General features: G+C 52.6%; 3 protein-coding genes across 16 annotated transcripts; 1 reads left to right on the top strand and 2 right to left on the bottom strand.

Moving 5' to 3' along the window:
- The first annotated feature begins 3,336 nt into the window (after positions 1 to 3,336).
- On the top strand, positions 3,337 to 8,120 carry EIF5A (eukaryotic translation initiation factor 5A). Of its 5 annotated transcripts, none has more exons than XM_028534353.1 (6): positions 3,337 to 3,532; positions 5,396 to 5,581; positions 6,720 to 6,824; positions 7,001 to 7,132; positions 7,224 to 7,297; positions 7,451 to 8,120. In XM_028534353.1, exons 2-5 carry the CDS (start codon positions 5,417 to 5,419, stop codon positions 7,284 to 7,286), a joined length of 465 nt encoding a protein of 154 aa, XP_028390154.1. In that variant the 5' UTR covers positions 3,337 to 3,532; positions 5,396 to 5,416; the 3' UTR covers positions 7,287 to 7,297; positions 7,451 to 8,120. The 5 variants fall into 5 exon arrangements, with proteins under 5 accessions (XP_028390154.1, XP_028390158.1, XP_028390156.1 ...); XM_028534357.1 differs by lacking the exon at positions 3,337 to 3,532 and adding an exon at positions 3,585 to 3,671; XM_028534355.2 differs by lacking the exon at positions 3,337 to 3,532 and adding an exon at positions 3,815 to 3,898.
- A 205-nt stretch (positions 8,121 to 8,325) lies between these two features.
- Positions 8,326 to 11,000, bottom strand: GPS2 (G protein pathway suppressor 2). The gene is made up of 11 exons (XM_028534332.2): positions 10,876 to 11,000; positions 10,532 to 10,694; positions 10,099 to 10,208; positions 9,902 to 10,014; positions 9,694 to 9,773; positions 9,521 to 9,603; positions 9,216 to 9,366; positions 9,018 to 9,107; positions 8,850 to 8,929; positions 8,671 to 8,766; positions 8,326 to 8,494 (listed from the first exon to the last, which is right to left on the bottom strand). Exons 2-11 carry the CDS (start codon positions 10,623 to 10,625, stop codon positions 8,411 to 8,413), a joined length of 981 nt encoding a protein of 326 aa, XP_028390133.1. The 5' UTR covers positions 10,626 to 10,694; positions 10,876 to 11,000; the 3' UTR covers positions 8,326 to 8,410.
- Positions 11,001 to 11,205: 205 nt separating this feature from the next.
- Positions 11,206 to 23,245, bottom strand: NEURL4 (neuralized E3 ubiquitin protein ligase 4). 10 transcript variants are annotated; one of them, XM_036033109.1, is made up of 29 exons: positions 22,728 to 23,245; positions 21,396 to 21,840; positions 21,116 to 21,181; positions 20,671 to 20,969; positions 20,396 to 20,507; positions 20,216 to 20,304; positions 19,642 to 19,714; positions 19,242 to 19,506; positions 18,840 to 19,021; positions 18,439 to 18,524; positions 18,159 to 18,333; positions 17,866 to 18,064; positions 17,699 to 17,775; positions 17,511 to 17,589; positions 16,987 to 17,156; positions 16,764 to 16,895; positions 16,245 to 16,390; positions 15,910 to 16,134; positions 15,714 to 15,812; positions 15,466 to 15,627; positions 15,105 to 15,269; positions 14,389 to 14,583; positions 13,912 to 14,091; positions 13,656 to 13,743; positions 13,455 to 13,562; positions 13,204 to 13,348; positions 12,930 to 13,042; positions 12,684 to 12,849; positions 11,206 to 11,904 (listed from the first exon to the last, which is right to left on the bottom strand). In XM_036033109.1, the coding sequence occupies exons 1-29, from the start codon at positions 23,007 to 23,009 to the stop codon at positions 11,700 to 11,702; spliced, it is 4,728 nt and encodes a 1,575-aa protein (XP_035889002.1). In that variant the 5' UTR covers positions 23,010 to 23,245; the 3' UTR covers positions 11,206 to 11,699. The 10 variants fall into 10 exon arrangements, with proteins under 10 accessions (XP_035889002.1, XP_035889001.1, XP_035889004.1 ...); XM_036033108.1 differs by having other exon boundaries at positions 16,981 to 17,156; positions 22,728 to 23,244; XM_036033111.1 differs by having other exon boundaries at positions 14,389 to 14,547; positions 16,981 to 17,156; positions 22,728 to 23,241.
- Positions 23,246 to 23,445: the final 200 nt, after the last annotated feature.

The raw sequence follows: 23,445 nt of genomic DNA, 5'->3' as shown, positions 1-23,445 counted from the left end.
GTTTGGAGGAAAATATGTTTAAACATTAATAGCAGTTGCCTCTGGGTGTGGAGTTTATGGTTAATTTTTTTTATGTTTTTCAAAAATTTTCTACAATGGACTCCTATTTTCATAATAAAGAAATTTTGGCAGAATCTTTTTAATCATGTAAAACTATTCTTCTTGATAAACTGGAACCCTTTACCTTCCAGATGAGGGACAAGTACAAAAAAAATAGCTGGTTTGTCCCCATTCTTACCTACCTTCCTGAGCCCAGCTTTGCTCTGAGACTAATGTGCTCATCCCATCCAACTCTGAGCTTGAATCTCAGAATCCCAGAACCTTAAGAGGATTTCCCAGTTCCTGTATGACTGCATTTGCCTTCAGGAATGTCTTGATCACTGTGTTACATCTCCCAGTCACACAGACTGAAGGCACTTGTGACTTACACTTTGACTTCATCTTCCTCATTAATTAACCACCAAGTCCCATCAGTTAGATTTCCAAAATGTCTTTGGTACTCATCTTTCCCTCCCAGTGCTACTACCACTGCCTTGATCCAGGTCTTCATTTTTGCTCCCTTGGGTTACTGTCAGATGCTCTTCACTGGTCTCTTGCATCCAGTCCAGCTCCAACCCTCCACCCCCAAATATAACTTTACTTTTTAGAGCAGTTTTATGTTCACAACAAAAGACATACAAGATCTGCCCTAGAAAGTATCCAGCCATGTAATATGAAGACTAGAGACATTTACTGAAGAAGATACAAGAAACATTGTACATAGGACAATGATGGCCCAGTCCCCTTCAAAGTAGGCACCTTGGAATCTCCCACAGTTCTCCTAGTGTCTCTTCCACTGTTCAAAGCACTCTGCAAAATCCTTTGTTGGAATCACCAACCCGTCGCATCGGCTGCCCCGTTGTATTTTCCTGAATCTCATTGATGGTCTTGATATCTCTTCCCTTTCAAAGGTGATTTTGTTTTTATTTTTTAAGACAGAGGGGAAGGGAGCAAGAAGAGAGGTTGCCTCTTGCATGCCCCCTGCTGGGGACCCAGGCATGTGCCCTGGCTGGGAATTGAACTGATAACTCTTTGGTTTATAGGCTGGCACTCAATCCACTGAGTCATACCAGCCAGAGCTCAAAGGTGATTTTAGTTTTGGGAAAAGTCAGAAGGTTCATTGGTAGCAGTTTGAATCAAGTAATTTGCAACTGCAGCATGATGTTCCTTCTGCTGTGGTAGTAGAAGCCACAGAACAAATTCATGCCAAGATCCTGTATCAAAATCTGAGACAGTAATTTTGGGAATCCCCAGATCAGCTTCTACTTCTTGCATTGTCATTCACTGATCTTTGTTGATTGCAGCCCATACACGTTCAACATTCTCAGGTGTTTTGCTTGTTGTAGGCCTTTAAGAACTGGATCACTTTTGACAGATTCTCAACCATCTTTGAAATGGTTGTGCCACACTTTCATTTGCACTGCACTCATTGCATTGTCCCCAAAAGCCTTCTGAATCATCCAAATAATTTTTGCAGAGGAACATTCAAGTTTAACACAAAATTTGATGCAGACTTATTGCTCTACTCAGTCATTTTGAATGCAACAGCCACATGGTACACAGGCTCACTCAGTGGGGTCTACCACCTCCACTGAGCAGTACAGTAAAGTTGTCATTGTTCACACAAGCGCATTCCAGTCCATTATTCTTGGCTGCCAGGCTACATTGATGTCTTGAAAACCATTCTCATTATATTATCAATGGCTAGACTTTTTTTTCTAGACAGACCCAGCATATATTTCCCGCATACCTCCTGCCCCACACATGCACAACCTCTACCATTATTACCATTTTAACTTTTTTTTAGTACAGATTTTATTTATTTCTTTTTAGCGAGAGGGGAAAGGAGGGAGGAGAAGGAAAAAATCATGATGTGCAAGAGAAACAGTGATCAGTTGCCTCTCTTATGCCCCCAACTAGGGACCTGGCCCGCAACCTGGAATGTTCACCGACTAGGAATTGAACTGGTAACCTTTCCGTCTATAGGCTGGCACTCAATCCACTGAACCATACCAGCCAAGGTATCATCACTTTAACTTTTAAATGATGCACCCAGAAAGCTTTGTTTTACAAAGGGCAGAAACTCCAGAAAACTGAGTGGAATGAGCCGGGGGGCCGGGGGGGGGGGTGATAGTTTAATACGCTACATAAATTTATTAAGTTAAGCTTATATTTGCAGTTCCCATCAATCATGTCTCAGGAGTGTTAAAACAAGAACCAAGTTCAGGGTTTTGGATGCTAAGCCTGGATACTTAATTGTTTTGTTTCACAGTACTGTTATTGTTCACCAAGCTTGCTGAAGCAAATAACTGTGAAAGTAGTGCTGGAAACCTAGAAACGAGGGAGACTAGAAAGTTTCAGGAAAAGCAGCAGCTTTCTTTCCTAAAACGAGGGACAGGGACATGCATTCCAAAAGATAGCTTGTTTCCAGCTTCACGGTCATCTTCTATAATTTAACAGGACGTCAGTGAAATTTAACATAACATTCTTATAATTTTCTAGGGGTGCTCCAAAATTGTTCTGGAGACTGCAAAGAACAGCAGAAAAAAGAAAAATGACGAGTAAGCCTTTTTACTGAGCAGTAGAATAGCCTCCATGGGAGCCATGGGGACCAATGCAGACCAAGGGTTTAAACAAGATGGTGGCTAGGACAGGGCCGCTCTATCTTTCCGAGTGAAACTCTATGGCAGAACAGAGCCGTACCGTTGAGAACTGAAGCCGAGATGTGTGATAATCCGACCACCGGAAGACAAACGGAGACTATTCTCCCGCGCATGTGTGTAACGGGAGCCCTAGAAGGGGGGCGGGGGATGGGGGATGGGCTCTGACACAAGGGGCCCATCCCACAGAGCAAGTTTTCTGAATCGCGTGAGTGTTTAAATCGAGTTTAAGCCAAGGTGGGGCGTTTCCTACAACGCATGCGTTCTAGTCGAGACAGGCGCTACAGTGGCGTGGTCCTTTCAACGTCCTACGTACCGACGACAACTGAGGTAGAAGGGGTGGTCAAGATTTCCTTTACGCATGCTCCATGAGGTCGAGGCGTTTCCTTCAAAGGGTGCGGAGTCTAGGACTCCTTATTGCGCAGGCGCAAGGACTGTCCGGTAGGGCTAGTGGTCTGTCATGGGGAGGGAAGAGGAGGTTAAAGGGATTAAAAAACCGGGTACGCCTGCGCGTTGCGTACTGGTGGGCGGAACTTCGGCTCTCTGAGGGGGCGGGGTCACATTTACGCGTCGTTGGATGGGTAGGTGGGAGGGAGGGTGGAGCTCGGAGAGGGTCTGTGCGCTTGCGCAGTGCGGGGGTGGTGGGCGGAGGAACTAGATAGCACGCTTGCGCGGCTGTCACAGGGCTGCTTGGTTGGTCAGTGGGGAGTCGGCGCCTGCGTACTAAGACCCGTGTGCAGCAGCGGCGGCGGCGGCGGCGGCGGCAGCGGGCTCAGAGGCAGCGGTTGGGCTCGCGGCGAACGGACGGCGTCGAGTCATTGCGTTCGCGCGAGGTGAGAGCGGGAAGGACGCGCGTGCGCGGAACCTTGGCTTGAGCCTGGGAGTAGAGATGGGACTGTACGGGGGTCGGGGAGGGGACAGAAGGGAGCGGCGGTGGCTGCCGCACGGGGTTCTGTCGGCGAGCGGCGCGAGGTGCGGAAAGGCGCGGGCGCGCGCCAGGGTTAGCGCGCGGGGTGACGGTTGGGGCCTGCCGGGTGACGTTGGAGCTACGCAGGGTGGGGGACGGCGAGCCGCGAGGCCACCACGCGGGAGAGGCCGCCAGGCGGCCACGCCGGGGCAAGGGCCGGGGGTCAGATTGGCCCCCCCTGGGGCAAGGGTACCTGGGCCGTTGAGAACCAGACGCCGCGCGGCCACGTGAGGTGGGGGAGGGGGCTGTTCGGTGAGAGGGCATTTAGGGGGGGCTGGCTGCCGGCTGGGGGAGGGGAGGCGGCGTGGCTTCTGCCCGGCGCGGCCTTTGAGGAGGGGGCAGCTGTAGCACCGGAAGTGCCCCCAAAGGGAGGCTGCCCTTGGGGTCGGAGGCCGCATGGCCGAACGTGGACTGGGTCCGCAAGGCGGCGTGGGGACCCCTCCCCCCAGTTCCCGGCCACCGGAAGCCCCGGGCGGCCACATGTTGGGCGGGAACCGGCAACCCTCTGCGAGAAGAACAGGTCCACGCGGGTGCCTAAGGGAACTTGGAAATTTGAGGAGTGGGAGAAGCCGGAGACCTGGATCCTGATCACCCGAAAGAATCCACTGCCGGCATATGTTAGCGCTCTCCCATCTCATGGGCCCCTGGAGCTTTACCCCAAAATCTCAGGTGAAGTGAGGGGGCCAACCAGGTATAAGTGGCAGTGTTTTTTGCTGGAACAGGGGAACCGAGGGCAATTGGACGGGAGCCCAACTCAGTGGTGCTGAAAACGCCTTAAGGTCCTTGGCAGATAAGTTACCTGCTGTTATAGGTGCTCTAAACTTGTCACCATTTTCCTCGATGTGTGTATTTTGGGGGTTTCTGGTTTTAGAGTCCTTAATTCTACTAGCTTAGTGTAAGTTACACTACTCATTACTGCCAGTCTTTTACTTTCATTTTTTTGTCATTCACCATTCCCCACTCCCCCACTTTCTACTGACTTACAGGTCTGAAAAGCCGACAGGACTGTTGCATCTTGGGAAAAGTGGGAGGGCCCTCCACGAGAGACTGGGTTCCCGAGTTCCCTTTGGGAAACGAGATCGAGGTGTTTGGCAGTGGGGTCAGTTAGAAAACTACTTTACTTTCTCCCCCTTGACTGCCTCTGCAAACGCATGTTACAGAGGTGGGAATCCCCCAAAGAGGCCTTGTGGTTTCCTGTACCAATGACTGGCTTGTGTGTGGATATGGTGGGGGGGTGTAACATAGACGGGTGGGGCGCTGTCCTCCGGTATCCACCCTCCCTTCTCCCCTCCACATTAGCTCCACCCTTTTGCTGGCTCATAGCTACTCACCTAATTATAGCCCTGGTTATGTGTGGGCTAAAGGGGTGGTTGGTTTCAGTGGCAAGTAACACCTGAGTCCTACCCCTCCAAGGGATTAGGTCTTTGTCCATCTCAGAGATTTGTCATCCTAATGCCCCAAGACTTCCTTTCCCAAACCGAGTTTAGGTTTTATTGGGTTGGGGATCCAGCTTATTCCCCCCATAATACACACATCAGTTCTCAAGCATGTGTGATCCCAGTCAATACTTAGTCTAGGAATTTTTACAATATTTTAATTTTAGGAGAGTAATGGAATTTACACCTGGGAAGAAAATGAGACAGTGTTTCCAGAGAATTAGTATAAATTGGAGATACTGTTAACCTCCATCCTTAACCTCAGTTGTTTTTTTTTCCCGCCTTGACTCTAGTTGGAATCAAAGCCTCTTAAAATGGCAGATGATTTGGACTTCGAGACAGGAGATGCAGGGGCCTCTGCCACCTTCCCAATGCAGTGCTCAGCATTACGTAAGAATGGCTTTGTGGTGCTCAAAGGACGGCCATGTAAGATTGTGGAGATGTCCACCTCCAAGACTGGCAAGCACGGCCATGCCAAGGTTAGAATTTCACCTGTTCATATCTTGCCTTCCCCATACCTCTCAAGTCTGTGTAGCTCTTGACTGCAAGCTGTCATCTGTCCTAGCCCTCAGTCTTTAACTCTTTTCTTACCTGCCATCCCATTCCTTGTGTTCAGCACTCAGCCCTGGATACCTTTCCTACTATTCTTGCTCCTGGATTTGGGCCTCTTACACCATCATTCTCTGGTGACCCCTCTGTCTTTGTGTAAGTCTCTAACTTCTCTTGATAGTACTTTATGCTCTGGCTATTCACCTGCTCTTTCCTTATTCCTGGGTTTTACTTTTTCTGTTTATTTCTTTTCCCTTGAATCTTTGTAGGTGATCTTTGTTTTTATCATTTTTTCTCAGGGTTTCTCCAATCCTGTGATGGAATGCAGCCTTCCCTGAAGGGGGCCACTGTAGCTCTGAACTTCCAAATCACCTAGCTGCCAACTTTCCTTGAGTTCTTAGAGTCTTTTTGCTTTCTTGGGTCATAATGTTAGCACTTGCCTAGTGCTTTCCTTGATACTTTAGACTTTCTTTCCTCAAAAGTTCAACCTGGTCATCCTTGAATGTATTTCTTGTGATTTTGTTCCCTAATCAATTTTTTTTTTAATTTTCTGTTGACCTGGCATTCATCCTTCTCTGTTCTTTCTGGTTTCCCTGGGAACAGTTGCTTAATTCTCTCTGATCTCCCCCAAGTCACTTTTTCTTTTCAGCGGTCTTCCTTTCTCAGTCCTTTATTGTCAGCTTTCCCTTTTATCTTCCTTATTTGCTAAGTTCTTGGCCTTCTTCCTGATGTCTAGAAAACTTCTAAACTTTTATCTAGATTGATTCCTCCTACTCCTAGGCTCCTAGCCTTTTATTTGTCAGTTATTTGATAGCTGGGGGTAATTGATTGTTCCAAGCCTGGCCTAGTTTCCTTTGTGCTATCAATCCAATCTCAACAGTGGTCTTTTCACCTCAGGTTCTTTTTAGAGGCTTGAGCGTTTGACTCTACAGTTCATTCCCCACTTCCCCAATGTTTGCTCAAAGAATTTAGTCTGATTTCCCTCATCAGCCAGGGACACCTTGAGCTTTTATCTCCTCCATCCTAGAGTTTGGTTGGGTGTCTCTTTAACATGATGCACATATGCAGGTTCACCTGGTTGGTATTGACATCTTTACTGGGAAGAAATATGAAGATATCTGTCCATCAACTCATAATATGGATGTCCCCAACATCAAAAGGAATGATTTCCAGGTACGTAGATGGGTTAGTAGCTGGGGGTGGGAATACAGATTAACCAGAAGAGCTTGTGATGGGAGAGAGGAAAGAAAGGGCAGGAGAGGGTATTTGGTATTAGCACTTTGCCACCCTAGTTTGTCTATCAGACCTTTTATCCTCAACCTTCAGCTTCATTCCCTATCTGCCCCCAGCTGATTGGCATCCAGGATGGGTATCTATCACTGCTCCAGGACAGCGGGGAGGTGCGAGAGGACCTCCGCCTGCCTGAAGGGGACCTCGGCAAGGAGATTGAGCAGAAGTATGACTGTGGAGAGGAGATCCTGGTACGGTGTCCCATCCCTTTCTTTTGTGCCCAACTTTACTCTGTGCTTTGTTTCTGAGCTCAGACTTCTGACTCTGTCTTGTTCCTCACAGATTACAGTGCTCTCTGCCATGACAGAGGAGGCAGCTGTTGCAATCAAGGCCATGGCAAAATAACTGGCTCCCATGTGAGTGTGACAGACTCCCCCCAGGTTCCCTTTACATACGTTGCGGTTGCTTTAGTCTTAATTGTTCCAGGCTTTCTGGTCCCAGCATTGTCCTCACCCCTCTTCTTGTTGAAGGTATTATCCTGTCTTACCTGGTTTTTCTTTCCTATCTAGGATGGCCATGGTGGAAGCAGTGATCCTCGAGCCTGCAGAGGCCCCCTCCCCCAGCCTGGCTCAGCTCTGGCTGGGACCTTGGCTGGACTCCTACACAATTTATTTGACGTTTTATTTTGGTTTCCCCCACCCCCTCATTCTGTTGGGGAGCCCCTGCCCTTCATCCTGTTCCCTTGGCCAGGAGTGAGCGAGCCATGGCCTTGGTGAAGCTGCCCTCCTCTTCTCCCCTGGAACTACAGCACTGATGGGGGAGTAGGGGTGGGTGCTGCTTGTGGTTTAGGGTTTTTTGGGGTTTTTTGTTTTGTTTTTGTTTTTTTCTTTTCTTTTTCTTTTTTTAAAATTCATTTTGGAATCAGAACGCTATGGGTTCTGGCAACTAGTCCTTGTGACCCACCCCCCTCCACTCATCCCTGGTCTGGTCCCTGTTCCCATAGCCCTTGACCCCAAACACCATCTCCACAGACTAGGGACCAGCCTCCTCCCCATGCCTAACTCTCTTTCCCCAAATTCCTTTAGCAGGAGAAGGAAGGGGAAGAGAGAAGGGGACCTGCCCCCCCCTGAGGCATCTGGGAGGGCCCTGCCCCCATGGGCTTCACCCTTTCCTGTGGGCTCTCTCCCTGACATATTTGTTAAAAATCAAACCTGAATAAAACTACAAGTTTAATATGAAGCCCCAACTTGGCTACTTTGAATCAAAGGCATTTGGTGACTAGAAAGGAAATCTGAGAACCAAAGATACAGATGGGACTGTGACCACCAAGTTCATTGTAACCAACTCACTATCCCACTGTGACCTGCAAGCTACTTCTACTCCCCCACCCCAAGCATCCCTGGCCTAGTCCAAGTGGAAGGTAACACAAACAGTACCAGCCAGGGGCATTGGCAGATAGATTTTATTGGCCTAGGACTAGGATCTTCACCCATGGTAGGGGGTGGGGTGAGGTTGATAATATTTGATGGTCACTTGTGGTAGAATCTTGAATTCTGGCTGTGCTGGAGGAAAGGGAGCCGCGGGCCGGGTTGGCTGGTAGCTGCAAAGCTTGACTGGCAGTATTGAAAGGTGGTTTTGTCAGTGTACATGCTCCCTTCTAACTCCACACCCGTTCAACCACCCCCCAAAAAAGGAAAAGCCAAGATGTGTGTGGGCTACCAGCCTACCCAATCCTGTTTTCCCTGGTAGTATAGGGGTTGGGGTAGGCAGGTATGATCATCATCCTTACCTTCCCTGCTGGTTGCATCTGCACAGGGAGCTGGGGAGAGGCAAGGAGTCCTGGGGCTGGATGCAAAGCTTGGGGGTGCATGGGGCGCAGGGAGGACTGCAGAGAAGAGAGGACCTGAGGCAGCCTGAGGTTACCCTTAACACAGCCCTTCCTCTCACCTCCCAGTGCTCTACACTCACTGAGTCGGAGAAGCCAGTCTGCTGGTTAGCATGTTCCATTTGCTTTTGCAGGGACAGGGTACCACTAGGCTGGAGGAACCCTAGGTGGATAAAAAGGTGTGTGAAATTACTCGTAGAGAATGGGAAAAGGACTTGTGGAACTAGGGCCCCTGAATGGGGTGTCATCACCTGTCTGAGTCGGCTGGAAGTGGCTGTGCACGGCATAAGGCTGTGGCTGTGGCTGAGACAAGTACTGCACTGCAGGAAAGGCTGAAGGTGCTGAGAAAAGCAGGAGGCACAGCCATCAGCAAGTCCTTTTAGTCTGTTTACAACACTCCTCCCTGCGGGCCTTGAGAAAAGCCCCCTTCCCCTTTTCCCATCACTCACCTCTGAGCTGCTGACTAGGGCTATAGGCCGGTTGGGTGGGTCCATAGTGAGGTGGGGGCTGAGCAGTGCCATAAGCACCGCCTGGGCTGCCTTGGAATTGCCCATGTTCTGGAGTCCCTGCGAAAGCTGCTGAGCCCACATAATGCCGGGTCTGAGGATGAGAACTCACTGTAAATTCCTTGACAGCAGAGTCTCAAGTGACTCATGTCCCACTTTCCCCACACAGTTAAGTGTTACACTCATAATTTGAGTACTGGTTTAGTACAGCGGGTGAAAAAAAGTAGGGAAAACAATCCTACTCTTACTGTAAGCACTTGGGGTCCGAACATCTGTTTGGCTCTGTCAGCTGCCATGAGGGTGCCTGGGCGATTGTGTCCTCCAGGGCTTCCTAGAGAGGAAGAGAAGCTTCATGATGCTGAACTGGTAGTCTACAGGATCCAGGAGGATCCATTCTGACAGTGGTTTCTTTAATCCTCACCCTGCATGCTGAGGAGATGAGTTCCTGTGTGAACAGTCAAACTCTGTGGGTATGCAGCTGATGTCAGAGTGGTTAAGTCACTAGAGTAAAAAGAATGCAGGTCAAAAATCAAGGACAGATGCTCCCTCAACATTAAACAATAATCTTTTGTTACCTGACTCAATTATATTTTTTGCTCCCAATTTAAACTTTAGCTCTCCAGTCCCACCTCTGTTCCTTTCGCCTTCGTTTTTCTTCCTCATGTAAAACTTTCTTGAGCTGCAGGAAAAGCTGGTGCTTCTCTTCCTGTAGGGCCAAAAGCTTCTCTTGCAACTTCAGGATCTGGGAAAGGAAGGAAGAGAAGATGAAAGTAGGAAAGCCAAAGGAGAAAAAGCAGGGAGAGATCAAGGGGCTGATGACATATACTTGTTCTTTGGTCTCCTCTAGTGACATTCTCTCTTCCATCTCTTTTTTCTTTCTTCTCTCCTGTTCTTCCTTCATCTTCTGTTCCATCATCTTGTCTACTTCTTCTTCCTCTGGAAGAAGAGTCAAAGAGGACGGAAAAGTGGCAGGGTGGTTAATATAATTAGAACGTTATAGACTGAAGACCAGCCAAAACTGGTTATCCCAATGATCTTTTATGCTCTTGAAAAGACTACAAGGGACAGGGAGAGGTAAGTTTCATTAGGTGCTCTCCAAGGTCCTTCCCAGCTCAAGGTTTCTGGAGTTCAGACCTGGTGATTTAAACTCCTACCACAGCAGGGCTGTTCCATCTCTCCTCTAGCTTCAGCCGCCGGTGCACTGGTCTGCTAGCGGTACCGCCATAGGTGTGTGCCCTCCCGCTTTGGCCCGGACTCACCCTGCCGCTTGCGCTCCCGTTCCATCATGATGTGCCGATGCAATGCCCTGGCCATGGCGTTGGAAAGCTTGGGGCGCTCCAGGAGCGCAGGCATGGTGCTGCCGGGGGTGCTTGGGCCGTGGGTGCCCGACTCTGTCGCTGACTGCCAGATCTCGGACTGGGCCTGCAGGAAGGCGAGTACTCAGAGGTTACCGCGCCCTGTCGGCCCAGACGGAAGGCCGCCCGCCGCCTGCCCCGGTCACATGGACAGTGACCGCGCGGCTCCAGCGCGCTTGCGCGTAGGGGTCTACAGCCTGGGGTTCCCGCCCCCTTCCCCGCCAGCCCCGGCTCCAGCCCCTCCCTACCCGCTTTTTCTTCGCTTCCTCCGCAGCCTCCTGCGCACCCTGGCCCTGCGTCACATCCGGTGGCAGGGGTTGATCCTTCCGAGGTCAGAACATTAGCGGCTTCACGGATTGGGCAGCGAGGGAAAGGCGGAAATGCCCGGGACGGGTGCCTGTGAAGTCCAAACCCTTCCACTTGGACCACCCCGCGCCAACCACCCTTGGGCGCAGCTCCTGTTGGCCCGGCAGCTGCAAAACGCCCCAAGCCTGTTCCAGTCCGGCAGATCCTGCAGCGGGGACCCTGATTGGGCAGGCCAGTGATGCCCTTAGGGCGTGCAAGAAAGGCGAGACAAATGCTCAGAGACGGTGTTTATTGGCTCCTTCGAAATCAGAGTCGTGACAACTGTACAGAGGACCCAACCCCTCCACCGCGCTCGCTCGCCCTTCCCCATTCCCGCCTGGGGGCCACAGGGAAAAGCAGCCTCATGCGGGCCACAGAGAGACTCCTTTGGGATTCACAGTAACCAAGAACAAAAACAAATAAATTAAGTGATACGGGGGTGGGGAGTCCTGTTCCCCAAGTCAGTGCATGAACAGGGGTTACCCAGGGCCTGCAGCTGGGCTCCCCACAAACTCATTTGCCTCAGAGTGAGTGTTCTGGGGCCCTGGACACGGAGATGTGCTCCACTTCCCATCTAAATTTGAAAGACTGCCTACATGCTCCTGTGCGTCTGCCAGACTGAGCACCATGCATGCTGTGGGTCACTGGAATGAGGTGGAGGCAGTCGTCACTCAGAGTCCGTGGGCCCAAAGCCCAACTGTGCTTGTAGTAGTGAGGTCTCCCCTCCTCATTCCACCCGTACCAGCAGGGCATAGAGGAGTGTGGCCCCTTTCTCCTTGGTTACCCACTCAAGTTCAGCTGGGCTGAAGTGAGGATCAGGAGGTTCTCTGAGGACAGTAGAAGGAGGGCCAGGAGTGTAGGAGCCAGGACGCACACACACCTGGAAAGCCACCTGGGCTTGGTGTGTCCGCTGGAATTTGGGGTCCCGGAATCTGTCAGGCAAAAAGTAAAAATAGGGTGGTGAGGCCTCTGTCACCTCTCTCCCTTGCTAACTGCAACCACTACACTGGCCGTGCTGTTCCTAGGAATCACTCCCACTTTAGAAGGGACTTGAATCTAGCTCTTCTATCTAAATGGTATTCTTCCCAATGCTTGTTCAGCTAACTTCCTCACCTCCTTTTCCAGCCTTTGTTCAAATCTCACCTTAATGATACCTAACCTGATGATCCTATTTAGTATGCCTGTTCCGACCACACTTTTTAAAAAAATTTTATTTATTGACTTTGAGAGAGAGGAAAAGGAAGGGAGAAAGAGGGGGAGAAACACTGATGTGTGAGAGAAACATCAACCAGTTGCCTCTTGCATGCCCCCAGCTAGGTACCTGGCCCGCAACCCAGGCATGTGCCCTGACTGGGAATCGAACTGGCGACCTTCACTTCGCAGGCCGGTGCTCAATCCACTGAGCCACACCAGGCAGGACTTCAACCACACTTTTAATCCACGCCACTCTTTTTGTTTCCATAGTACTACTTTCACCTTTAAAAGTACTAAATACTCATTATGTATAAACATTCTAGAGAGAAAACTTAAGTTCCACAAGAACAAGTTTTCCCTTTTGCTCACTGAGATATCACAAAAGAAGTGGCATTTTTTTCATCAAACATGTGAAGAAAGGGTTGGGATGGAGACTGAGGAACTAGCAAAACAAGGTGGGAGCAGGGAGGGCAAATCACGGAGACTTTAGAGGCTCTGGGGCATCCCATGTACTTACTGCACTTTGGATGCCAGGGTCTCGGCCCCAGCATATTGGATGGAGGGAGAAAGCAGAACTGGAGGGGGCTGCTCCTCCCGAGGAGGTGCGCAGTTCTCGCCTGGCTCCTCAAATCCTCCCCTAGGCTCTCCCTTCAAGGGCCGACAGCTCAGGATGGAGGCAGTGCCTGTGAGGAGAACTAGGTCAGGATAACCCTGCTTCAGCCCACAGGCCCAGCCTGCTCTGGTTCTGCCAGGGCTACAGTACCTGCTCCCAACTCCCCGCGGTCCAGCACCCTTCGGATGACTGCCACATTGCTGCCGTGATATGCCATGTGCCACTTCTTGGTTAGTGTCCCAGCCTCCAGGTGAGGATTCACCCTAGCAAGTGAATAGACAGGGCAGATAGGACAAAAGTCACTGCCTCCCCAAGGTCATTCCCTAGATACGAAGTTCTGTCACTTTATGTACCCTTTTGGGATCCTCCTTTCTCAAGAGGGCAAAGAACAGCAAGGGATACACACGATCCTGCCCATATGTACCTGAGGTTGAACCTGCACCAGCCAAAGGGTAGGGCGTATTCCCTGGGAGGTTCGCCACGGCGCCTGTGGGCCTCATCCCCTCGCATCTTCCGGCAAGACTCACAATAGCACAGGCTACGCTTTGGTGGAGGCATAAAATAATCCTCTGTGGGAGAGTAAGTGGCAGACTTGGTGCTATGGTTCCTGTCCTGAGTCTCAACCACATAGTGTTCTGACTGAGGCAGGTTCTAGGGGACTGACTGGGTACTCACCAGGAAGCAGCAACAGTTCTTGGAAACGGGAACAAAGGGCATGGTACTCGCAGCTCTTGAGAGGGCTGGCAGTGGGCAGTGGACCCCAGCATACACTCTCCTTGATCCCTGAGAGAGCAGAGGGGGCAGAGGTCACAAGAAATGGAATTAGATGTACAGGGTGGGGTGGGGTAGGGTCCTGGTCCCTCCGGGCTGGCTCACCATCCACCATGTCAGCTTTCTCCATGTCCCCTTGGGTTCCAGCACTCTTCAAACTGGCAGCTCCTGGTTCAGGACTCACAATTGTCACCTGCAGAACAGAGGGGTGGTCAGCTACAGTGTGACTAGCCTCCAGGGCCTGCTGATCCCCTCCTTTTTAGACTCCTTTATATCCCTTGCTTTCAGACAACAGACTTCCTCTTTACTTGGACAGCCATCTCCCAGGCCCTCCCACCTCCCTGCCTCCATTGCCACTAACCTGCTCACATTGCCCATAGAGGTCCACGAGTGCATGGCAAGGCTGAGGGACATCTGGCACAGCCACCCCCTGGTCCATCCCATTGACATGGAGATGCAGACTCCCAGAGCTGTCTAGCCGAAGTCCCAGGATGGTGCCTTCAGGACACGTGTCCAGATTTGGCCCAAACTTCTCACAGATCTGGGAGGAGAAACCCACTGTCTTCCCAGAGATCAGACTCTCAGCAGCAGCCACCCCAACCCTTCACTCTGTTTTGGGTTGCCATTCCCTGGGCTTTGCCTCCACACTTGTCCACTGTCTGGGCTCCACCTCCCCTTTCCCCAACTGCAACATTCTCAAGTGTAGGGACATAGGAAAAGGCAGAATGCCCAAGACTGGCCAGGTAAATAATACACCTCAGGGCCGCCCTCCTCCTTTTGGACCAGCCCCTCCCTACCCAGGGACCTGGCTGCCCACTCCTCTCCGCTCCCTACCCACCTTGAGGCCATTGTGGAAGACCCCACGGCCCCGCACCAGCCAGGCTGCCCGTTTAAGGGCACAGGCAGAAGCAGGGAAGTTGAGTCTCTCAGGTGGGCAGGTGATGACTCCCAGAACAAGGGAAGATGTCCACTGCCGGTTTAGGAAGTCTATCCGTATCTGGAGGAGAAGGTGGCTTTCCCCAGTCATGGCCTCCAGGAAAGAGGCCACACACCCAGCACATGCACGCTTTTCATAGTATCCAGGGAGGAATGACACCTCCCAGAGTGTGGCCTGGGGTGTTGTCCCTTCTAAGGCTTAGAGGGACCAGAAACGGAAAATTCACCAAATTCCTTCCCTCTTTCAGCCTTGGTCTTCTGTCGACTCTAAGGATTCTTGTTCATAGAGGCTTCCTTCCCCTGGCTAACAGTGACATCTTTCAGTAAGCAGCAGAAGGGCCTCTCCTCTGGAAAGCCCTCCCTGCTCCCACATAAAGGATTAGGCCCCTCCCCTGGAATCCTCCAGCTCTTCTCTACTGCTTCGTCAGTCACTGGGTGGGCACTTCCTGGTAACCAACCTGCAACTCCCATCACAGGGCAAGAACAAAATCTCATTCAAGGGACTTACCTTCCACTTTGTCCTCAATCTAGAAAGGCCTTGCTCCAGTAGGGTTAGCCCCGGGTTACCCTGAGCAAGAGTTGCTGGGGACAAGGAAGGGATAAGGAGAGGAGGCCCACCTGGACCAGCAGCTGGGGCACCAGGGGCTGGCTGATGACAACGATGCCCTGATTGTAGCTGGCCACCCGTGTAGCTGTACGGTTCCCATTGGATAGGAGGATATTCTTCCCATGGTTTTCCAGGAACTCGAGGGCTGTAGGCATAATGGCCACCTGATCCTGGCCCTGATGTGGAGGACAGACTGAGCTGCTGGGGTTACTGATGCAGGGCCCAAGCCACCCCACTAGAGTTTATGCAGAGCTTGCACGCAGGCTTTTATCCATCCAGGATAGGACTAAGGAACCCAAAAATGAGCTGGTGGCCAATGGCCCACCAAACCTCTCATCCATGTGCCCAGAGGGCCTTGCTGCAGCCTCTTACTCCCAGGCCATGCTCCTCGTCCTCATCGTCCTCATCGCCCTCACTTCCGGTGTCGGAGCTGGGGGAAGGAGGCTGTGTGCCTTCTGACTCCTCTAGCCTTGTGGAGCTGACAATAGACACACTCCGCACTGGCCCGTATAGATCCAACACTGCCCACACATTCTGGAGACACAAAAGACCCAGGAAGTTGGAGATGAGCAGAACACCTCAACCCCACCCCCAGAATCTAAGGTAAGTCTTGGGTCTACCTTGGCAATGCCAGTAGCTGCTGGCCCCATATCCTCTCCATCTACCAGGACATGCATCGAGTCATCTGTCCCCCGCCGAATGCCCACACAGCTCCCGACCTAGGACCAAGGTGGGACAACAACAGATGCTCAACCCACCACTCCCTACCACCCCCACTCCCAACTCCACCCTTATCTCTGGATCCAGCTGCTTCACCCCCAGCCTCTCTAGGTTCCGGCCATAGTTCATCCTCTGGAGCAGCCCGTCTCGCCTCACTTCACAGCTGGACACCATCCAGGTGGTCTTAGTCCGGAGTTCTGGCAGGGAGGGAGGCAGGCCAGGGCCACCACCTGCTCCAGGCCCCATCTCCCCTGGCGCTAGTGTGGTCAGCCCTATCCGGAGGGAACCTGCCCACTTCTCATCCAGTTCTTCCACTTTCACCTGTGTGAGACAATATTAGCTTGCACTATGTGGGGGTAGGGGGATAAAAAGCAGTCTGGCCCTGTTGTGAAGGGCCTGGAAGCCTCCTTTGTCATATCTCCACAGCCCACCTCAAAGACTTCCTCAGTCTTGAGCTCCTTGGTGCTAAAGACAAGGCCATGAGCATAGCCAGCAGCACGCACCGCCCTTGTGCCATCCTCCTCCAGAGTGACATTCTTGCCACAAGTACTGTGGAATCGGTGAGCCACGCCAGCCACTGTGGAAAGATGGCACCGAAGGAAAGGGTAGAATTGGGGCAGCAAGCTTCAGACAGGATGCAGAGCAAAGCTTTCAGGTGAAACAGGAAGCTGACATAAGGTACCATCGGCCATCACTCCTTTAAGACCTCTGACACCTCCTTTCACCACATCAAGACTCGTTCCCAAATCTGGTATGCCCAGCTCATGGTGTCCTGGCCCCTTTGTGGCAGGGAAGTATCCAGGCCCTGTGCACTAGGTGTGGTTCTCCTGCCATCTTCCTGGCTGCTTTCCACCATGGGTTTTTCCCTCCCCTTTCCCTGCCCTGGAAGCTGTATATCTCAAACCCATAGCAGGCAAGCAGAGCCCACCCTCCCTCCCTGTTGGCTGCACCTGGGGAGTGCAGGGGGAATGACTTCTCAGTAGCAGTGTTGCTGGTTGCCAGGCTGTTGTCCATGGGGCCAGTAGCATTGGTGATGGACACTTGGACACACTGGCCATAGAGATCCACTACCGCATACACCTCTGGGTAGGAAAGGGAGGAGTCAGAACCTTGAGAGCCCAGGGTGGGCCAGGCTGAGGGTGGCAGGTTAAAAGCCAGAGTAGTCACCTTTACCCGGAGGTAAGCCTGAGCAGGCAGCGCCTTGGTCCTGGCCATTGATGAAGTAGTGCAGATCGCCCTTGGAGGTTCGCATCATGCCGATGCGTGAACCAGTGCCCAGTGCGTCAAGGTCACACCCATAGTTGTTGCGCATTGTATTACCATCTTGCATGATAGCTGTGCCACTGGGGGAATGGCAAAAGGGGCAAATCAGCCACCCAGCTTCCTCCCCACACAGGTTCCTGTCCAGTCTCTACCTGTCAGAATCTTTTGAGTGCCTTGACTGGGATCTCAATCTGGGGTCTGAGACCCAATTCTGTCTCCTACATCCCTGGGCTCCCTCTCACAAAAAACTGGTAAATACCACCTTTATAAGGAAGGAGGGTTGAGCCAGTTTCCAAGAATTAAAGAGAAGAGGCAGCCAGATTCCCTAGGTCTGTTACTGTTCATGGCTACCACAGGTCCGAAACCCTGCTTCCCTCATCCCAACCAGCTCTACCCAGCCCCGCCCAGCTGGTGCCCAAAGCAAGCAGCCCAACCTTAGCATCCAAGTATCGTAGTCAATGTCTGTCATAGTGTTGGGGAATTCAAGGTCCTCTGGCCGAATGGCAGTCACTCCTAGGAGGAGGCAGGAGGAGGTCAGAGCCAAGCCCCCAGCTATAGGCAGCCAGCACCTCCCCCAGCACATGTGCAAATACACACACACACACAAACAGGGGCCCCTCACCAGCCTCAATAGAGCCTGACCAGCGATCCACCATCTTCTGAATGACAATTTCAAACAGCTCTCCATCCCGCAGGGCCCTGCCAGGGACAGTGGCGATCAGACAGGCCCTACTGGGTTGCTGAGGCTGGGCAGCAGGAAAGCGGGGGCATGTAAGTCCAGACACTGACCGGTTGGAGATAACAATGGCATCATTGAACTCGCTGCGGCAGTTGTGTCGGAGCGCAGTGCGGCCCCCATTAGTGATGACTGCATTATTGCCATGCAGCTGGTGGAAGCGCAGGTCAGAGCCACAGGCTCCAGATGATGGAGAACTTGGAGACATCTGGTTGTTCCCCTCAGGGAGTGGCTCAGGGACTGGAGTCACCTCTGCAAGAAGGGACACGACCCATTAGGCATACAGATGTCTCTGAGTCCTCCCAAAACCACCCTCCTGCCCTTGCCCAGCCAGGCCCTCACCCACGTCGTCCACAATGGTGGCCTGGGCCGCCTGGCCGTAGAGATCCACAACAGCATAGACGCCCGGAGGCACATTCCAGGCAGCAGGGCCCTGAGTCATCCCATTGACAAAGAAGTGGAGAGTCCCGTCCTCCCGCCGAACCACGCCCACCGTGTCCCCTGCCTTGGAAGAAGGGGGGCTGGAGTGAGGAGTCAGGTAGAGTCCCTGCCTAGGCTGGTCCTGCAGCAGCCCCACCTTGGCTACTCCCCAATGTTGAGACCTGGCAGCACATCCACTCTCCCACCTTGAGGCGGTCCAGGTTGTGCCCGTATTCATCCAAGATGGTTGTCCCATTGTGCATCACCCCATTCCCAGTCATCATCCAGGTCCCTAGGGGGACAAGGAGTTACAGAGGACATAAGGGACAAGCCAGGACTCCTCTCCTTCATGCAGCAGTCCCCATGTTATTCCCCAAAGCCTTCAGCCCAGTCTGCCTTTATTCTGTCAGCTTTCTTTCCAGGGAAGGACAAGAAAACTGCTGTTCCCAAGCCAGCCACAGGCCCCATCCATGTGGCACTCCTCAGCCACTGAATCAGTCGTCACAGTGTGACAAGTGAAAAAGAGGCTGGGGAACAAGTGTCAAGGCTATAAGGACAGCTTCCTCCCTAGGACCCTATCCTGGCCCTGCCCTTCTTAGGAGCTCACCAGAACGCAAGTTGGTCATGGTGGAGGGCAATTGGAGGTAGGCAGGATTGTGGGTAGTGACACCAATCTCAATGGAGCCAGCCCATTTGTCCACCATCTTGTCGATGCGCACCTGGAATACCTCTCCATCCCGCAGGGCTCTGCTGCTCAGCACCACACCATGATTGAAGTCATCAGTGGCACTGAGGGCACAGCAAATGGGGACTCAGACCTCTAACACAAGCTCCAAACGTGCCAGATCTCAGTCCAAATCAACCACATAAATATCACACTCAGAAGGCTCACCCCTTTTCTGTCTAAGACATCCCAGATCAGACTCACTCTAGCTCCCATTTCCCCACCTCTTCCCCCAATTCCATTAGAGTCCCTTCTGCAGGCTTCTCCCCACCCCATGGGCCATACTGGGGCCTCAGAGCAGTGCGTCCCTCGTGGGTAATGGCTGCCTTCTGCCCACAGTTGGGATGGAAGAGCAGGCGCTCAGGTTCTGCCTGGGCAGCAGGAGCAGCACGGCGGAGAGCACCCTCAGGAGACAGCGCCCGCAAGATGGCATTATTCCGGCGTAAACGGTCACTGTGGTTGTTATTGTGGACGATGGTCACCTTCACTGCCATCCCATACAAGTCCACTACACCATATACCACTGGAGGTGTCAATGGGGTAGCCACGCCTATAGGGGTGGAAAGCACAGGAATAGGGGGCTGAGGGGAGAAGAATCAAATACAGGGAGATCGAGTAACAAAGAGACAGGAGGATGAGGTACATACCACCCTGTCCCCAAAGCCTTCTCTGAACTTCCCCTTACCCTGATCAATGCCATTAATGAAGAAGTGGAGGGCAGAATTGGACTTCCTCGTGAGACCAATGTGATCACCCTCCTGTTCAAAACAGAAAAATGACAGTCTGGAATTCATCTACAATTAGGCTCCAGACATTTGCAAGAACCATGAGAACAGAGCAGTCCTAGAGCCTTCTGACCACCCCACATCACAGGGTAACAGCTCCAAACAGCTCCTGTGAGTCTTAAGACCACCCTGAATGCTTAATGCAAGTCAGGCACTGCAGTGAGTCACCCTATAACCATCAATTTGTTTAAACTTTACAACTATCTCTGAAACACAACTAACATGCTCACTTTAGACGTTTAAGGAAAAGAACAAAAAAAGTACCAAAGAGGGTAAGCTTATCACCTCAGGTCACTAACCACAACACATCTGACTCCAAAGATCTGAGTGCCTAACTGTTGGACAACCTTGCCTTCTTAGAAGGAATCTTCAGACAAAAGATAAAGGGGCTTGCTCTAGACCATGGTGCCCAGGCAGGGATATAGTATCCTGGGACTCCCCTGGAGAGTGGCCCAAGCTGTGTCCCACCCTTACCTGCAGTTCATCCAGACTGAATTCACAGTACTCCCTGCGGGTGCCCTTGCCGTTGGTCAGTATTCCGCAGCCGCTCATCATGATGGTGCCTAGGGGAAAGCACACACCCTGGTTAGGGTACAAGCTTCCTTCACTTCAGTGAGCCCAGGCATGTGCCCCCACCCCACCAATGGCTGGTACCTGACTGCAGATTGGTCATGGTGGCTGGGTATTCCAAATTGTTGGGGTTGTGGGTAGTGACACCAATCTCAATGGAGCCTGACCACTTATCTACGAGCTTATCGATCCGGATCTGGGGTGGGGTATTAGCAGAAGGGAGAAGTGGGCATGTAAATGCAGAGGAAAGAGCCACAGCCCTTGGTCCTTCCCCAGTCCCCACCCTTCCAGTAGCGAGGATCAAGCCCCTTCAGTTCCCAGAGGGTGAGGTGTCAGCTAGACCCTAGGATCTTGCACACCTCAAACATCTCATTGTCCCGGAGTGGGCGGTTGGTCATGACAACCCCATTGTTGAACTCATCCAGAGGCCGGCGACGCTCAGCCGTCTTATTGTTGTTGCTGAGTTTGATGAGAGTTCCACACTTCTCATGGAAGAGCAGGGCGTCGTTGGAAGTAAGGATGGGCGAGGTGGCAGCACAGCTAGACCCTAGTCCTTCCCCTGCTGGTGGGGAGCTCAGATTCACATTTAGGAGCCCCCCATTATAAGCAGACAGGATGGCATTGCTCACCACCTCAGAGAGCTCCATGCTGGCAAAGTCTACAGCAGCAGGATAAAGGAAGGAAGCTGAAATGAGGCTCTACACCTGCAGGTTTGCAGTCGTCTCCCTACCCCTCTCCTGAGGCCCCTCCCTTGTCCACCTCACTTCCCACTCCCCTTTCCCAGGGCCTCCCAGAAGCCCTCACCATTATGCGACTCAAGGCTGTTAGGAAACGTCTCCGGCCGGGCCTGTGCTGGGGGCACCATGAAGGCTGGGGACCAGGCAGGATGGGAGGGGAATAAGGGTTCAGCACCTGCTGCAGGGCCCACAGCCAGGAGAGCCCCTCCTCTAGCCCTCACTCTCCCCTTCAACAGACTCAGGGGTCTGAGTGGCCCTGCCCACGCCCAGCCTTGCTCATCACTACATTTCCCTTCAGCCATCCCCTCTGCCCCACCCCTCCACCACTGCCTTAGCTGTGTTCTCACCTTCATCCCTAGAGGTCCCCTGTTCAGCCAAGGCAGAATCTTCAGGGGGAGCGGAGAGCTCAAGGGGAGGTGTAGGGATGGGAGTAGGAGGGCTGAAGCCTGGCTCAGGGGGTAGCACAGTGATTTGGGTGCACTTGCCATAAAGGTCCACAACAGCCCAGACACGAGCAGGCAGGCCTGTGGCAGCCACACCACAATCTCGCCCATTCACCCACAGCCGCAGTTCCCCAGCAACTGTGCGCTCCACGCCCACACGGTCCCCTTCGCCAAGCTGGTCCAGGTCCTGACCATACTCCTCCAGCACAGAACGTCCATCCCTCAGCACCGAGCAGCCCGACACTACCCATGAACCCCCCTTCAGCCCTGTGGCGCTGCTTGGGAAGTCCAGCACACTGGGGTCCAGTGCCGTCACCCCAATTTCAATGGAGCCACTCCAGGAGTTGACCTGTGATAGGGGTAGTGGACAGAGGCTCAGGATGGGCCACCAATGGGTCTCCCACCACTAGGAAACCACAATTCATAGGCCACTGTGTCCTCCTCCCCCCACCTCTCAGACAGCTTAACTGACTTTTCTCTTTTGAGACATGAGACGCTAATCCAGAGATGCAGTCCTACGGGTAATTTTCTGCACTCAGCCTCAGGAATTGTTTGGTCCACTGTCCCTGGCAACTGTGCTCTTTACTCTGGATGCTCAGTGTCTACATCTATCCTTTCCCTTTCATGCTGGCTAAATTCCCTGGCTCCAGCTCCCTGTCTCCTTTAACTTCGTTGGTCTCTGTGGCTTCTCAACCACCCAAATTCACAGCTCTCTATGCCCATATTCCTGTTCTTGTATATCACTCTCTTTCTGCTGGCCCAATTCTCTCCTAAACTCTGGCTCCACTCAGATTCACTCTGTCCTCTTCAGTAAATCGCACACAAACCTCCCTCTCCGAGTAGCTCTCCTTAACCATTTTTCCCACCCAACCCTGAGCCTGTCCTTCAAAGGTTTGTTCTTTCCTAAGTTATCTTTCTTCTCTGCCCATCATATCTTTGACATTTCTCCATCCTCCATCTCCCAGAAATGGTTTCAGGTCTGTTCCCTAGTAGTTCTAGAGCATGAGGTCCCATGTCCCTTACCTGCTCCTGGAACTTAAGGAAATTCGAGCTCTCCTTGTTCTTCAGGCTGAATGTTTCTATTTCATGCTCCCTTCCTGTCCGTCACCTGCTGTCCTAAGTCTGTCAGTTCCCCTTTGGTACCTGATGATGTGGACTACGCTGGCTATCCTACCCCGTCTCCCTCTGGTCTCCTCCCATCCTCCACATCTTGGTTGTGCATCCCCAGCTTCGCACCTTGCGGTCGATGCGGACAGTGAAGACGCGTCCGTCGCGCAAGGGTTCCCGGCTCAACACCAGCCCGTGGTTAAACTCCTGGCCTGGTTGCTGCCGCCGCGCTGTACGCCCACAGGCCGACAGGCTCACCAAGCGCCCAGTGCGCGGGTGCAGCTCTCCGCCGCTGCCCAAACTCACGCCAGACCCCGGTCCCGGTCCGCTGCCGCTGGGGCCTCCACCACCCCCAGGCCCCGGCCCGGGACCTCCCCCAGATCCCCCACTCCCACCCGACCCCGCCGCCATCGCCGCTGACGCCGGGGCCGCGCGGCAACCGCGTTAGGTGGCACCGTAGCAACCTCGGTGCCCAAACACCCTGAGGGAAGAAGACCCAGGGCTGGGGCCAGATATGCTTTACGGCACTGCCGGGCACTGAAGCATCCCGGGCTAAGGAATTAACGACTATCACGATGGGAACAGAAGGACGATGGGGTCGGGAAGGTTTGCTTTACGGCACGACGAGGTGACAGTGGCTCCGAGAAGAGTGAAGACTTGGGCAGGGAGTTTTTGCGACAGTGAAAGAAAAGACTGCCGCAGCCATCTTTAAGACAGAAGGGGGCGTGCTCGCACCTAAAACGTTTTCAGCTTTGCAATAGTGCTACCGACGACCCCGCCCTCGTAGAGGCTGGCGACCCCTTGAAGTATTCACTTTACGGCCAGAGGCGTTGTCTTCTCGCTGCAA

This window comes from Phyllostomus discolor, chromosome 8 (genome assembly GCF_004126475.2).
Source record: "Phyllostomus discolor isolate MPI-MPIP mPhyDis1 chromosome 8, mPhyDis1.pri.v3, whole genome shotgun sequence".
In the NCBI taxonomy this organism is placed as follows: Eukaryota; Metazoa; Chordata; class Mammalia; order Chiroptera; family Phyllostomidae; genus Phyllostomus; species Phyllostomus discolor.
Note: the sequence above shows the minus strand (reverse complement) of the source record. Positions and strands in the feature narration are given on the sequence as shown.

Bases quoted from the DNA above. Each gene is read 5' to 3' on its own strand.
- EIF5A (XM_028534352.1), top strand. From the start codon at position 4,282: ATGTTAGCGCTCTCCCATCTCATGGGCCCCTGGAGCTTTACCCCAAAA. The intron at 4,336-5,395 runs GTGAAGTGAGGG...CCTTGACTCTAG, and splicing joins GCTTTACCCCAAAATCTCAG to TTGGAATCAAAGCCTCTTAA. The intron at 6,825-7,000 runs GTACGTAGATGG...ATCTGCCCCCAG, and splicing joins TCAAAAGGAATGATTTCCAG to CTGATTGGCATCCAGGATGG.
- GPS2 (XM_028534332.2), bottom strand. From the start codon at position 10,625: ATGCCTGCGCTCCTGGAGCGCCCCAAGCTTTCCAACGCCATGGCCAGG. The intron at 10,209-10,531 runs GTGAGTCCGGGC...CTCTTCTTCCAG, and splicing joins ACGGGAGCGCAAGCGGCAGG to AGGAAGAAGAAGTAGACAAG. The intron at 9,367-9,520 runs GTAAGAGTAGGA...TCTCATCCTCAG, and splicing joins TCGGACCCCAAGTGCTTACA to ACCCGGCATTATGTGGGCTC.
- NEURL4 (XM_036033108.1), bottom strand. From the start codon at position 23,009: ATGGCGGCGGGGTCGGGTGGGAGTGGGGGATCTGGGGGAGGTCCCGGG. The intron at 16,135-16,244 runs GTGGGCTGTGGA...TGTCTCACACAG, and splicing joins AGACTGAGGAAGTCTTTGAG to GTGAAAGTGGAAGAACTGGA. The intron at 14,092-14,388 runs GTGGGTAGGGAG...TTCTCCTCCCAG, and splicing joins TCTTCCACAATGGCCTCAAG to ATCTGTGAGAAGTTTGGGCC.